Here is a 15,548-nt window from a genome sequence, read left to right as displayed (position 1 = left end):
ACTCTTGGTCTTCCTTTCCTGGGCCGATCCTCATGTGAGACAGTTTCATCGTAGTCTTGATGGTTTTGCGACTCCACTTGGGGACACATTCAAAGTTTTAGCAGTTTTCCGACTGACTGACCTCCAGCTCTTAAAGTAATGATGGACTGTTGTTTCTCTTTACTTAGCTGATTGGTTCTTGCCATAATATGAATTCTAGCAGTTGTCAAATAGGCCTGTCAGCTGTGCACCAACCTGACTGCTGCACAACACAACAGATGGTCCCAACGTCATTAAGAACAAAGCAAAGGGTTACTTTAAATGTCTTATATTTTAGATTCCTCAGAGTTATTTATACATTTTCTCTTTGCTGCATTATTCTATATATCTAGCTTCATGTATTTGATGTCTTCAGTTTGTATCTACAATGTGGAAGCAGTAAAAATAAAGAAAAACCATTAAATAAGAGGGTGTGTCCAAATGTTGGACTGGTAGTCTACGTACAAAATGAAAATAAAAAAATGAATGCACTGACCTCTTCCCTGGCTTTGTTGAGTAGCTACTACTAGTAAACCCATGTCTCTTGGTAAGTGTACAGTCAGCCTGAGGAGAGACAGAAATGTGTCAAAGTGTCTCTGCGGGACATGTTTCAAAAATTCTCTTATGAAGTGAGACACACAGAGCAGCGAGTTCCAACGTGTTTATTTTACTCGCAAGGAAGCAAAAGTAACACAGTGAACGTCTAACGAATGCAACTGCTCACCGGGGCAAACCTGGTGTTTCATCTATACACTTCTGTCACGGCCAGGGGATCAGCAGGCCGCTGACTAGTAGCGGTCTCTTTCTCTCTCTCGCTCTCTCGCCAGGGCGGAACTCATGGCGGGTTCACGCCCTCGGCCCACGCCCCTCTGAAGAGGAAACACCTGGGCCTCATCAGTGCAGCCAGCATTTAAGCCAGGGAGTGGCTTCTACTCATCGCTGGATCGTTGTGTGTGACTCGCGTCAGTGCAGCCCGGCTCTGAGCAAGTTCTCTTTCGTTTCCCTGCGCAAAACCTCTAACGCGTGTTTCCTTCTGTACATAGATCCCCTGGACCCGACCCTGCATTCCCCGAGTGGATTCCTGTTTTTTGTGAGTGTTTGGAGAGAGACTGGTCACGATAGGAGAGAGTCAGAAGAGGGGCAAGTGTCTTTTCCCTACCTGGATTTCCCCGGAGCCTTTTCCCTGTCACCGCTTTGTATATAGCACTACCCCTGTACTATTTGTATATACACCTGGTGGAACAGTAATAAATACCAACTGTGCCTCTGAGTCCTGCGTGTGAGTCCTCAAGCAAACCATGACACTTCCAGTGTTATCCTGGGAACAGATGTGTGTGACGCTCTTACAGAGAAACTTGGTGTGTTTGTACTGATTCCAACTGCTTTGGATAAAACACAGCAGAGGAGCCACAGCAGGCCCGTGCACAGAGACACATTTCTTCAGCTTACTGTAAAGAGTGTTGTATAGCTGTAATCATTTTCTATAAGACCATCGGTGAAAGTGATATTCTGTGTCACACTAATGATGAATTCTCTTAATTCAGCCTCTCTACTAAATCCAACAATCTCACTAAATGTGTTTATTTTTCCCAACCTGGCCACTCCAAACTGAGATCCAGGACAGTGACCAAGAAGAATCCAATAACGTAAGTTAACTAATCATTTATATCAGCGGTCCCCAACCTTTTTTGTGCCACAGACCGGTTTATGTCTGACAATATTTTCATGGACTGGTCTTTAAGGTTTCGCGGATACATACAAGGAAAAAAAAAACCAGCACCGGTACCAAAAACAAAGAAGATTTATTCATAACACATAGGAAAGGACCCAAAGAAACCAAGTTAACGATAAAAATGATAAAAAATAACGATAAAAACCAATAAAATCCCTGAAAACCATAAATTTCACACCCGAGTGTCAACTCTCGCAGCCCGGTACCAAATGACTCACGGAACGGTCCATAGCCCGGGGGTTGGGGACCGCTGATTTATATGATGAAGGAATGATGCAAAATGGGATGAGTCGGACTACAGAGATGAGGTCAACAGACTGACTGAGACTGACTGAGTGGTGTTCAGTTAACAACCTCCAACTGAACACCACGAAAACTAAAGAACTTATCTTGGACTTCAGGAAGGGCAGAGCAGACCCGGCCCCACTTTACATTCACGGGAGCTGTGTGGAGAGGGTACACTCCATGAGGTTTCTGGGCGTGCAGATCTCTGATGACCTCTCCTGGACTGCAAATACCACGGCGGTGGTAAAAAAGGCCGAGCAGCGTCTCCACTTTCTGAGAGTGCTCAGGAGGAACAACCTGGAGGAGAGGCTGCTGGTGACATTTTACAGAGCCACCATAGAGAGCATCCTAACGTACGGCATAACAACATGGTATGCAGGGTGCTCAGCTGCGGACAGGAAAGTACTGCAGAGGGTCATCAACACAGCCCAGAAGATCACTGGCTGCTCTCTGCCCAGCCTGGAGGTCACTGCAAACTCTCGGTACCTCAGCAGAGCTGGCAATATCATCAAGGACCACTCTCACCCCAGCAACCAACTGTTTGAACTATTACCGTCAGGCCGACGGTACAGGTCACATAAAACCAGGACAAACAGATTCAGGGATAGCTTCTTTCCCAGAGCTATCACCGTAGTAAATAAGCACAAAAACAATTGAACCTATTCCATACCGTCACTGCCATTATATTATGCTGCTATTCATACTGTCATTATATTAATGCTGCTATCCTGTATATATTGTACTTACTATTGTTTGAGTACTTGCGATTGTTTTATTGTACTTTTTATATTTTACATTTATATTTATTATTGAATCTTGCACCAAGGGAGTGGCACTCCAATTTCGCTGTACTCTGTACAATGACAATAAAGGCTATTCTATTCTATTCTATTCTAAAATACTTTGTGCATGTGTACTTTAGATAAGTCTGATTAGATATAGATAAGAGCACTATATGAATGTGTGTGTGAATAGGAGAATGAGACTTGGACTCAATTTAGCAGAAATGTGCTGCAGGAGAACCACGTCAATACAAAAGGACACAGTTAAAACAGTTTTAACAGACAGAACTAAATAAAAGCAAGTTTGCACAGGTAGGTTCAGTTTTTAGGTCCAGTAGGAGAAAAACAGACCATGTGACCATGAAGGGGAGTGGACATGGTCAATAAATCTTGAACTGAAGCCTAAATTTCCAGTCCTATCTATGCTCTACACTCTTCCCTTCACCGTTCAAATGAAAGTCAGAATTTCAAATTTGAAAAGCACAGCCTTCCTCAGAGTGTCAGTATGCCTAGTCAGGGATTTGTTTTAAACAGCTCTCCTTAACCATGTGTCCATTACTGTTGGCTACAGTTCACACCAAACACTTATGTGTCTGGTGGCTGGGCCTTAGTCCATGGGGCCCGGCCGGGCACAGCCCATAAAAGGGAGATGGGCCCATCCTCCTGTAGGCCCACCACTCGCAGGAGGCACCGTGGGGGTCAGGGGCAATGTGTGTTGGAGGCAGAGGCGGAGCCAGACATTTGCAACACCCAGGGCTTAGCCCAAAAGGGTAGTATGCATGTGGGATTTTTTTTTTTTTTTTTGGGGGGGGGGGGGGGGGGTAGAAATGACTGAAAGATTAATTGGCTCTGTTTTGAGTTTTGTTCAAAAAAAGAATGACTTCATATAGGGAAAAATATATATCACATATGCAGGACACCTTAAACTAGTTTTTTAATTAAGCAGCAAGGCAGAACAAGGTCAGGGCTGTATCAAGACACGAGGACTAAACCCCAATTCAACCAGAGCCAGAACTGATCCGGAATTAAATCAGGACTACTGAGGACTTAACCAAGACAGAACCAGAATCAGAACTAGATGATAGTAGCACTAAAAATCATCATAGACCTGCACTACACTTATTTTTTTAATTCTACCAAAGTCCACTATTTAGATTGAGAAAAGTTTATATAATTATTTAGCCTTGTTGTGTAAACAAGCTGCATAACTTAATAAATATAGAATTTGAAAAATAACAAGCCTAAAAAGAAACACTAGGTACGAGATACATGAGGACCTATGATACGGTGATACTTTTGGTAAACAACCATTTGACTAACATGTGTGTCTCACCTGCTCTTGTTCATCTCTGTTCTGTCCTCATTCTCTCTCTCCCTCTCTGTGCTGACAATCATCAAATATACAGCTGAAACCAGATATTTACTCTTCAGATAAAAACACTTTTTTAATTGTAACATCAAATCAGACTAAATGTTTATTTTTTAGATAAATATAAAAAACACATTTGTTAACTTTAAGAGTAAAGAGAGAAACTGTCTGTATTTCTTAATTGCAAATGGCACCAAATTGTATTCAAACTGAGCCACACTTATGGAGCTCCACAGTTCTGTTCCTGGTGTTTTGGTTGACATGTCTTGATTTTCCCATGTCAAAGAAACAGGCTCTGTGTTTTGCCTTATATGCATCCACAGCTGTGCCACCAGTTTACTCACATGGACTCTACAAACCAATCAGAAGCTTCTTCAGCTCAGAATGGAATCGTCTGGAGTTTTCTTATTAATTAACAATAAACTTAGTGTACATGTGCTCCTACATTTGATCAAAGTGATAAAAAATAGACAGCTCTGTCTCTCTTTATTCTGACATTTAACTAATTCAAAAGATATTTCAATATTTATTTATGCAAAACAAGTTTACTCTAAATTGATGTTGTACAGTAAAAATGTTTTATGTTTTCTCCCTAAAGTGTAAATATCTGGTTATAAATGTGAATATCCTGCTGTGTACTGAAATCCCTCTTGTTTTGCATAGAAATATACTGAACAACATACAAAGCATAATATAGAAAGTAACATTTACCTGAGTTTTTTCTTTGAAAGAAGCCTCTAATGTCCATTCTTATATTTCAGTACATAACTGAAACCGATTTAGTCGGGGAGGGTAAGAACTGAAAATATGAAATAAACACACGTAAGCTAAGACTCTAAAAAATAGCATTTGTTCGGCTTTTCATTTCACCATTTGTTGATTCACTTGAAGAGCAAGTAACGTAATATTGGTCAAGTGATCAGTTTCATATCAATCTTTCGTGATTCACCGTCATATTTACATTATTTATACGGTACGAATGATTTGCTTTGGTACCTGGTCAAACTTAAGCTCTCCTTAGTATGGCTGGCTGCGTTTCTCCAACAGCGCACTCACGGGCAGCAGCGGCCCCGCCCTCTCGCTCAGTGTCTGAGCTCGGATCATACCAATATCAGGGGGATTCACGCACAGTCGTAAATTCCCACAGTGTGCACTATGTGCTTCGAATATTGTGTGTACTTTTTGTTTTATACAGTTGTCAGCCAGGCATCTAACTATGAAAAAATTACACTCCAAAAGACCCCGGGCTTCTGACAAAACAACCCGGGCTTAAGCCCAGTAAGCCACCCCCACGCTCCGCCCCTGGTTGGAGGACGGCCCGGAGCGAGGCCTTGGCAGACCGATCCCCGGCTACCAAGAGTAGCAATTAGTACATGGAATGCATGTATAGTTGTGGTCAAAAGTTTACATACACTTGTAAAGAATATAATGGCTCTCCTGAGTGTCCCGTTATTTCTAAAACTCTGATTTTTCTCTGATAGAGTGATTGGAACAAATACTTCTTTGTCACAAAAAACATTCATGAAGTTTGGTTCTTAAATGACTTTATTATGGGTTAACAGAAAAAAGTGATCACATCTGCTGGGTCAAAAATATACATACAGCAACATGAATTAGCAATTTTGGTGACTTAGAAAGTTGTCAGTGAACTGAGCTTCATAGCATGGCCTCTTCACTTCTTGTGAGTGATTATGAGTCACTACAGCTGGTGACTTCTCTTAGGCCAGTTAAATAGGGCTCATTGGATACAAACACCCACAAACGCTACAATGGGAAAGTCAAAGGAGCTCAGCATGGATCTGAAAAAGTAAATTATTGACTTGAACAAGTCGGGAAAGTCACTTGGGGCCATTTCAAAGCAGCTGCATGTCCCAAGAGCAACAGTGCAAACAACTGTTTGTAAGTATAAAGTGCATGGCACTGTTTCGTCACTGCCAAGATCAGGAAGAAAACGCAAGCTATCACCTGCTGCTGAGAGAAAATTGGTCAGGAGGGTAAAGAGTCAACCGAGAATCACCAAAAAGCAGATCTGCCAAGAATTAGAAGCTGCTGGAACACAGGTGTCATTGTCCACAGTCAAACGTGTTTTGCATCTCCATGGACTAAGAGGCTGCCGTGCAAGAAGGAAGCCCTCGCTCCAAAAGTGGCACCTTAAGGCTCGACTGAAGTTTGCTGCTGATCACGTGGACAAAGATAAGACCTTCTGGAGGAAAGTTCTGTGGTCAGACGAAACAAAAATCGAGCTTTTTGGCCACAATGTCCAGCAATATGTTTGGAGGAGAAAAGGTGAGGCCTTTGACCCCAAGAACACCATGCCTACAATAAAGCATGGTGGTGGGAATATTATGCTGTGGGGCTGTTTTGCTGCCAATGGAACTGGTGATTTACAGAGAGTCAACGGGATAATGAAGAAGGAGGATTACCTTGACATTCTTCAACATAACCTAAAATCATCAGCACGAAGGTTGGGTCTTGGGCACAGTTGGGTGTCCCAAGAGGACAATGACCCCAAACACACATCAAAAGTGGTAAAGGAATGGCAAGTCAGGCTAGAATAAGTGTTTTAGAATGGCCTTCCCAAAGTCCTGACTTAAACCCCATTGAAAACATGTGGACAATGCTGAAGAAACAAGTCCATGTCAGAAAGCCATCAAATGTAACTGAACTGCACCAATTCTGTCAAGAGGAGTGGTCAAAGATTCAACCAGAAGCTTGTGGATGGCTACCAAAAGTGCCTAATTGATGTGAAAATGGCTAAGTGACATGTAACCAAATATTAGCACTGCTGTATGTATATTTTTGACCCAGCAGATGTGATCACTTTTTTCCATTAACCCATAATAAAGTCATTAAAGAACCAAACTTTGTGAATGTTTTTTGTGACAAAGAAGTATTTGTTCCAATCACTCTATCAGAGAAAAATCAGTTTTATAAATAACGGGACACTTGGTAGAGCCATTATATTATATTCTTACAAGTATGTAAACTTTTGACCACAACTGTATGTATGAATGACATAATGCTTTTAGACTATAAGTCACATTGAACAACACATCCATAAAAAACTTAATCTATGACACATTTATGGCCTTTATCTAGCTCTCATCAATCCTCAGTTAAATGCACAAGCATGTGCTTGGACTGTGGGAGGAAGCCAGAGCAACCAGAGAGGAGACTCAAACACACCAGGACAGCAGGCTAGCCAGCAGCCTTCCTGCTGGGAGGTGCTACTGCTCACCACTGCACCACCATGCTGCCCAGAAGTCTTGTAATTTGGCCTGGGGACAAATAAAAAGAACACTTTTCTTCTCTGAGTTTCACTGTTGTTTCACTGACCCGAGCACTTTTTTCTATGCTCTTCGTATGTTTGTATCATTTCAATACTTGGGGTTAGTATACTGCCATTACATTTGGTATGTAAACTGGAGCAAGCGGGGCTCGACCACACCAACCTTCCGATTAGCAGGTGACCTGCTTTCCCACCTGAGCTACAGCCACCCACAAAAATTTAAGAAGATGAATTTATATGGACTGCATACCCAGGGAAAAGCATTGACCTTTACGCAGCAGCAGAATCGTTTTCAGGAGCTCCGCTGACATCCCAACCACAGCCAGGCAGCAGGTCATTGGTACAATGAAGCTGAACATTTACTCTGCAAGGTTCTAATCACTGATCCAAGCACTGTGTTTACATTCAGCTCCAAATGCAATTAAAGCTCAGTCACTGACTCAAGGCAACTGTTGGTCAGTGAATACAGACTGAAGCAGCACACTCTTTCTGCTGTTGTAATGCAAAGTTGGTGTGGGGTCAATCAAGCTTAAGCTCAGTCCCAGTGAGAGGGTTTCCCAGCTGTGCTTAGAGCTTTGTAGCACGCTGCCTGTAAGAAGTGTTTCCAGCTCAGGGACGTGTGAGAGGACAGGCTGTGTAACCTCCACTGTAACCTATATTAGCAATGAATTCATAGGCCTTTAGGCTCATAGCCAAGGTCATTGGTACAGGTGATTATGATATATGTTGTAGGACAGACATAATAGTGACAGGGCCTCGTATGAACCCCCAAGCAAAATTTACGTCAGTCTTGAAAGGATATCTTTTGGATATGATGAGCTGACAGTAAAGAGGAGGAATGTAGCCGAATCTTTTTCCCTGTTTTAAAGACACGTTTGTTTCGGATCACAGGGGTTTTCAAACCCTTTGTCATCGCTGCAGTGGTGATTTGAAAAATGTTGCCTCATGCTGGAGTTAATGCATTCACAAGATTTTCAGAAAACTGTGACTTTGACCTTGAGCTGGAGGTTATTGAAATTCACATTTTTAGTAGATACACCTCTGGTGTCAGTTTCAAAATGCTACGTTGCCTCATTCTTGAGTTGTTGCCTTCACAACAGGTGGGTGTCCATGCTGCCTGCCCACCTGCCCGTTGGGTGATGAATACAGCCAAACAGCCTCTTAAGGCTGAGGGGTAAAAACAGGTGACAGCACACATTTTAATAATGTTTCTGGTTCCCAATAACTGGCACCATGTGCTCACTTCTAAAAGGTCTTGAAAACTGATATTAGTCTGTGACATCATCACAGACTAATATAATATATTTGTATTTAAATGAAGTTGCAGTCGAATGGTTAAACCACGACACCAAATAATTCAGTAAGTACACAGAGTGGGGAGGGCTGGAAGTGGCTGAACCAGAATTAGTTTGTAAAAATGGTGCAACTTCAGTGATGTGGAACTGGTTTGGTGTTTGTCCGTCAGATACCCACCAAAGCACATTTGTTTCGTAGAACATGCAAGTGGGCCGTCGTTATTGCCGTATTTGTCGGACTAAGGGGCTTGTAAATCTGGGAGTAATCTGGGTCCTAAACGCCGTCCCATTCTGGTCCCAAAGTCAAGCGAACACTGCAGCATCACTGAGAGTTAAAAACTGTCTAAATTCTTTCATCTTTAATAAAACGATCAGCATTGCTGCTTTACCAGGTGTAACAATGAAGTTTAACATCCAGGCATCCATGAAAACCGAATTTATTACATTTAACGGTGTTAGACGTTAGCAGGAAGTTAGCGGAAGTTAGCTCGCTAGCTTCCACCTAAACATGATATAGCATGTTCTGACTGAGAGATTTCTGAAACAATTCAAACGTACAGCTCTGCTATCACTTCCAACATAAATGAAAACAGAAAACTAAACAGCAGTGACGTTTGTAGGGTTACTGAAGTTGGGCTAGCTGGTATATAATGATGTGCTACGTGATCGCTAGCGACACAGCTATGTTAGCATAAACACAGTGAAGCTGGAGGATGAATGCTAACTTTATTCCACTCGATAAAAGTTAACGTGAAGGTTCCCGATGGTTAGAGACAAATGCAATCTCATGGCAGGATGCTGTAAACGGACCAAACTTCAGTCAGGAGAACAACTGAGATAATCCATCCACAACACGAGGTTAGTCATTAATATACTGCTGCAACATGGGAATAGAGCAGCTGTGATAGAATACAGCATTAATGAATCAATGGTACAGAAGTGGAGGAAGCAAGAAGAATGAGTTGAATAAAGTTTGATTTATCTGACTGCTTTGTTTCGTTTAATATGCCTTATAATCCCGTGCACCTTATGGTCCGAAAAATACGTATTTGACCTTTTTATTTGGCACACTGCAGTTTAATGTTGCAAAGCACCTCTTTTTAACTTCAGTGGATATTATACATGGTTATGCTCAGGATATGTCAGCCCATTTCTACTGGAAATGCCTTTTGGTTAAGCTTTCAGCAAGGAATTTGCATTTGCACTGTTAAATTTTTATATAGCTTTAATGCACATAAAACAGCTGCTTGTTTAAATGAAAATAAATGGATGGGTTTTTTGCGCTAGTAAAGTTGTGGAGTTGTATTTTATCTCGCATCAATTATATTGTCACTTATATCGTTATCACAAATTTTCAAATATATATCGTGATAAATATTTTTGGCCATATCGCCCTGCTCTATAAAGCAGCACATTTGACACACAGAGAGAGGAGGAGCACGCTCTGAACTCTGTTTGGGCGGCAGCCGAGCCGAGGGGGTCACCCTCAGACCCCGTAGGTAGGTCAGGAGGATAAACGGCCGCCACCCGAGTCATCCTGTGATGAGGAGCTACATGCCATCTTTCACACACAGCTATGAGGCAGCAAACAAAGAGAAGAGTGGAGTCTGGTTTTTACTGAACAGCTTTCACGTCCATCCAAACCACGGCTGTGTCCTAAAACACACACGATGAAGCCTTTCCAAACACAGATTATTGCATCCTCCAACGTTGCCACCAGCCGCCCAGGTCCACATCACTCACCACTTACTTCCCAGATTAAAGCATCCCAGATGAAAAGATTATTCCTGCCATCAATGCTCATTTTAAAAAAAGGATTTGCAGTAGATAAACGTGTTTGCATTGATGCTGGTGCAGCAACAAAGGGATGATCAATAAGGGAGGACAAACTAATCTGTAAATGTGATTAATTGAGCTAATCCTGTATACTCTGGAGCAGCAGAAATTATCATTTCCAAATAGCATTATTGGAAGTGATCAATGAGAGAGGGCTGCTCCATTACTAGCGGCCAGCTGAGGCACCAACGACCTTGCCTTGCTGACTGCCTGGTGTGGAAAGGCCAGCAATGCTCAACAATCCATTAGAGTCAGCGCCTTAAAATGAATGGGATGCAAATCAGTCTGTACACAGCATGTCACAATGGAGCGTGTTTCTGGTACATAAAGAGCACGTTGGACTACGCGACTCTACCTGTAGCTAGCTTTTACCTTCAGCTTGATTTCAGAGTCTGGAGTTTATCTTCCTTTGCACTCACACACTGCAAACTCGTGTCTGCTGCATGCTTTAAATGGATACAACAGACACGGGTTTGCAATCAAGAACCAAAGAAGGCGATTTGCTCCATGCACAGCTATGGGCTTCACACACAGTAGTGTAGCACATACACACCAACTGACCTCCTCTGCAGGTTTGGTGCTGTTTTGACTTCATCACTGAAACACACTTTTGCATGCCTTCGTCATCACTGTGTAAAGCGTGACCTAAGTGGCGCTGTGTGGGAACAGCTAATTGCAGCTGACCTCTGCTTAAACTTAAACTTAAAGACCCTCCAGTGGCTCCTCATTTCTGTTTCTGTCATCACTGACTAGTGCAGCCATCGTTTTTGTTCAGAATCATCACAGAGAGCCTGATAAGTATTTCTTTAAGGAACACCGAGCTTCTTGGTGCCACCATCTTTCCTGCAGGATGGCTTGCGTTGCACTGGATTCCGCAGCACAGGACTGAGTCAAACACGCCTCCATATGTTTCTCCAAATACGACGCGGAGGACGTTTAGGCATCTGCTTCCAATTTTTTATAATTGCAGGTGGAGCATGCAAGGTCAACTAGGGCAATTTGATTTTTATGGTCTAACCTGTTGCCACAGAAGACGAATCCATGTTGTTTCCACCACAGCCGTTGTGCAGCATGTACTGTTCACAGGAAACAGGACCTCATCCCACACACACACACCGTTAGCCTGGAAGTTCGATTGCTTGTCCAAACAAATGGTGAGTGGACAACTGGAAAAACAATCTCGTAAGGTTGTTTTTTTTGTTCACAGAATTTTCCTATTTGTGTGACTCTTACACCAAAACACCATTTTCTAACATTATTTACGGAGGCTGCAATTTCACAGTAGTTTTTACGAAGCCAATGGTTTTAAACTGGGTTATTCAAAAATACGTTTCACAGAACAATGAAAACTGACTCTTTATGACCACAAGTGCAAATCCACTACTGCGTCTCTTCATTTATGCATGTCAGTTTTTGACTGAAAAATAAGGGAAATATAATACAAGAGCAAAAAGTGGACCCTTGGGTTTTCATGTCCAAGTTCTTACAAAGACGTGAACATGTAGTCAGTGTTGCTGCAGACCCAGGGATCAAGTTCAGCACAGCAGGAAAAGAATCATTATGCTCTCCAGGCTAGCTGAGTGGCCTCTCGTAGTCTCTCATGTTTTCCACCAATAAACACTTCAGCACGTTAACAAACCTTAACAAAACACCAACTGCTTACTGATATGCCCACCAGTCCCATCAACGCTCACACTAAAAATCAACTATGAGGAAAATAATGACAGGAAACAGCATACGACTCGAGCGGAAGATTTGATTAGAGCAAGTCCAATGTCACAGTCTTACAATGCAGGTTTGCAATGGTTAAACAGTTCGTGTTTTCATGTTCACTTCTTCTTCTTTTTATTACTTAAGTTACTGTGTCGTGTTGTACGTAGCGCCGATGTGGGATAGTTTTTCAGTTTCATTGTACTATTGTACTATGTATGACTGTGCAATGACAATAAAGAGTTATCTTATCTTTAAACTTTTACTCCTCTTATTTACAGAAAACCCAACAATCAGATGAAACCCTGTGAGCAAGCATTTGGCAAAAGTAGGAAGGAAAAACTCAGTTTAAACAGGAAGAAACCTCCGGCAGAACCAGGCTCAGTGCCAGTACCCGGCCCACAGCTTACGTGTAAAACAGCTGTGCAGATGTGAAACCGGTGATCATTTGATCTACACTTGAGAGTGGTGTGTGTGTGATCCTGTGTGAGGGTGTTGTGCGTCGTGGTTGGGTCTGCTGTTGCGAGAATGTCTCAGCAGCCTCCCTGATGCTGCGGGGTAGCAGGTATATGTGTACATTTCTAAATAGTTCATTGGTACATTCACTCTGGGTTCGGTTGCACTGTCTCCTCGCGGGGTGACTCACAGAGTTAGCCCGTACATGTGGAAGATGAAATGGGCTGGAGAGATAGCCTCGATATGATAGAGAACGGTTACATTGTAACCTTGGTTCTCTGACTGAGAAACTAACTCTCCACCTTCAGGCCACTCGGAGACATGTGCCGATCAAACCATCACCGGTTTCACATCTGTGCAGCTGTTTTATATGTAAGCTGTGGGCCGTGTCCAGGCTAGCTGGAGTGTCTTAAAGAAGTTTCCACACACCATGACCCAGCGGGGGTCATACCCCATACATGTGGAAGATGTAACGGACTCGAGAGATAGTGTCTCATTCAGAGAACCAAGGTTACAGTGTAACCGTACGACCTACTGATCTCTCTCTATCCCCCCCCCCCCCCCCCCAAAAAAAATATTAAAGCTTTTGTTAAAATGTAAAAAATGTCAAACTAACACTCAAACTGCTGAGGAACAAGTAAATAAAAGAGCACATTTTCACACTGAAACAAAGGTGACATAATATCAGTGAGACTTTCATGTCATTTCCCAACAGAACACATCTTCCCACGTACAACCCCTCCCTTTAATAAAAGTCTATAAACAAATTCAAAAGTGAAATTAAAAGAGAAACTGCAGTGTGAAGCTTCTCACTGACACACAATGAGATTCCAGTGTGGTGTGAGCTTGTGAGAACACCGTCCTGTGTCTCAGTGCTGACTGTAATTAGCTGCTCACAGCCAGACAAAGCATTAATACCCTGAACAAACACACAGCCTGCCAGCCATTGGGCCTCAGCTTCAAGACTCTTCATTCAAGCAGCTAAACCTGCGTTTTCATCAGCTATTCAGTTTGAGGCAGCGCTGACCGGCAGGAACTTTGCTTTCAGACCGTCTGTGTCTATTAGCATTTGTGGCAATGCATAATCCTCCTTCTGACAGAAGAAAAGCTCGGTCATTGTCACTTCAAAGGACTCTAATATCTGAAATTCGTCTCTTCAAACTTTTGTTAAACAAACACAACTGCGAGAAATGAGAGACCAGTCCCTTAATATCCTCACTAATCCATAAAGCTGAGGTTTCTTATCATGAACAATAAAACATCAGGAACAACAATATATCTGTGCAAAAATACTCAGCTAGCCAAACAAAGTAAATCAGTGTCTGGAAGCTCGGGCAGACTACAGCTGCAGCTCTAGTTTAAACACACGTTCTCGCCTCTGTAACCACCGACTCTGTTATTCACTCAGGTCTGAACTGCATACAAGTATTTCTTACTTTTTATGATCAGCATGTTTTGATTATGACCTGAACAGTGCAAAAAAACTCATATTAACGGTTAAAGAACAAACCTGGATCACAGCATGTTCAAACAACATGTGTGTGAATGGCTGTGGGACAGTAAGCTTTAATGTTTCAATGGGTCCAGTTCCAATTTCACTGCTCTGATGATCAGAAATAAACAGCGTAGGTTTCGCTAATTCGAAGAAAGTCCGGATGTGCTGAGTTTTGTTCGTAGCATACACCCCTCACATCTCACTCCCATTTTGTAAACCTTCCCTTTCACTCTTGCTGCGATCCTTCTGACCACTCGTCTCCACCCTGTCACTCCTACATGTTCTCCACAGCCCTCACTTACTTCTCTGCCACTCCTGACTTCCTGATGCAGTACTCAGTTACTTTCTTGGCACCATATTGCCAACAGTTTTGTTAAAAATTCCACCGCTCCCTCTCCTAAACATCTCCATATCTCCACAAAAAGCGAGAGCGAGTCCAATCACAAGTGATACACCATGAGCCAGCAGCCAGAAGGAAGAGGAGAAATGCCCGAGAAGATGAGCAGCCTCAAGCAAAAGAGAGACTGAGGAACGTCACGCTGATAAAATAAAAGGCGGATGACACCTCAACACAGTATTCTGGTAAGCACATGAGAGCGATAAGGACGACGTGAAGCTTTCTAGGCCCAACTGAGAGACAGACTTACCAGTGTGAGGAGAACAGAGCAGATTTTTTTCCCCTGGGACCAAAACCAGACCGACAAATGCAGGAAGCTAGATTTCCATGTGGTTTAGATCTTGAAAGTTCCACAGCTGAAGAGCTGGTGGTTACAGAAGTAACCACCAGCTCTTTTCTCCCGCTGGTTCACCAGGAACCAGCGGGAGAAAAGAGCTGCTGAAAAGAAGATGGATAAACTGGGAAGCAAAACCATAACTTGATACCTTGGGCTGAAAAAAGGCAAGATTGAGGGGAGGTTCAGACACAACACCTTGCCAAGCCCCAGAAATGAGCTACACCTGAAGTACAGGGGCGCCTGTTTAGCTCAGGCGACCACATGCTGTATGGCTGAGGGTGGACTTGCAGCCCTTTGTCGTATGTCTTCCTGTCAGTCTTCACTGTCCCGATCTAATAAAGCTGGAAAAAGGCCCAAAAAAGGTAAATGCTGGATACATGCTGGGAAATCCCGTCAACCATTGCTACAGGTCCTCTGAGTCACTGGGTCCAAGCCAAAAAAAAAGGATTTGGGTGAAGGGGCATAGAACGGGAGGTTATGGCTGCTGTTTAGAAGAAACCATCAGGAATTAAAGATAGGCTAGCTGCAGGTCGCAGCAGATGGCCCC

General features: G+C 42.8%; 1 protein-coding gene across 2 annotated transcripts in view; it reads right to left on the bottom strand.

Annotated features, from left to right (window-relative positions):
• The window catches only part of hlcs (holocarboxylase synthetase (biotin-(proprionyl-CoA-carboxylase (ATP-hydrolysing)) ligase)), a 49,236-nt gene that overhangs the window by 9,669 nt on the left and 24,019 nt on the right, over positions 1-15,548 (bottom strand). For both annotated transcript variants that reach the window (XM_026181405.1, XM_026181404.1), the window contains exon 7: positions 515-582. In XM_026181405.1, coding sequence (XP_026037190.1) covers positions 515-582 — 68 coding nt within the window. The remainder of the gene's footprint in view (positions 1-514; positions 583-15,548) is intronic.

Source organism: Astatotilapia calliptera, chromosome 10 (assembly GCF_900246225.1).
Source record: "Astatotilapia calliptera chromosome 10, fAstCal1.2, whole genome shotgun sequence".
In the NCBI taxonomy this organism is placed as follows: domain Eukaryota; kingdom Metazoa; phylum Chordata; class Actinopteri; order Cichliformes; family Cichlidae; genus Astatotilapia; species Astatotilapia calliptera.
The sequence above is the reverse complement of the archived record's forward strand: the minus strand, read 5'-3'. Positions and strand labels throughout refer to the sequence as shown.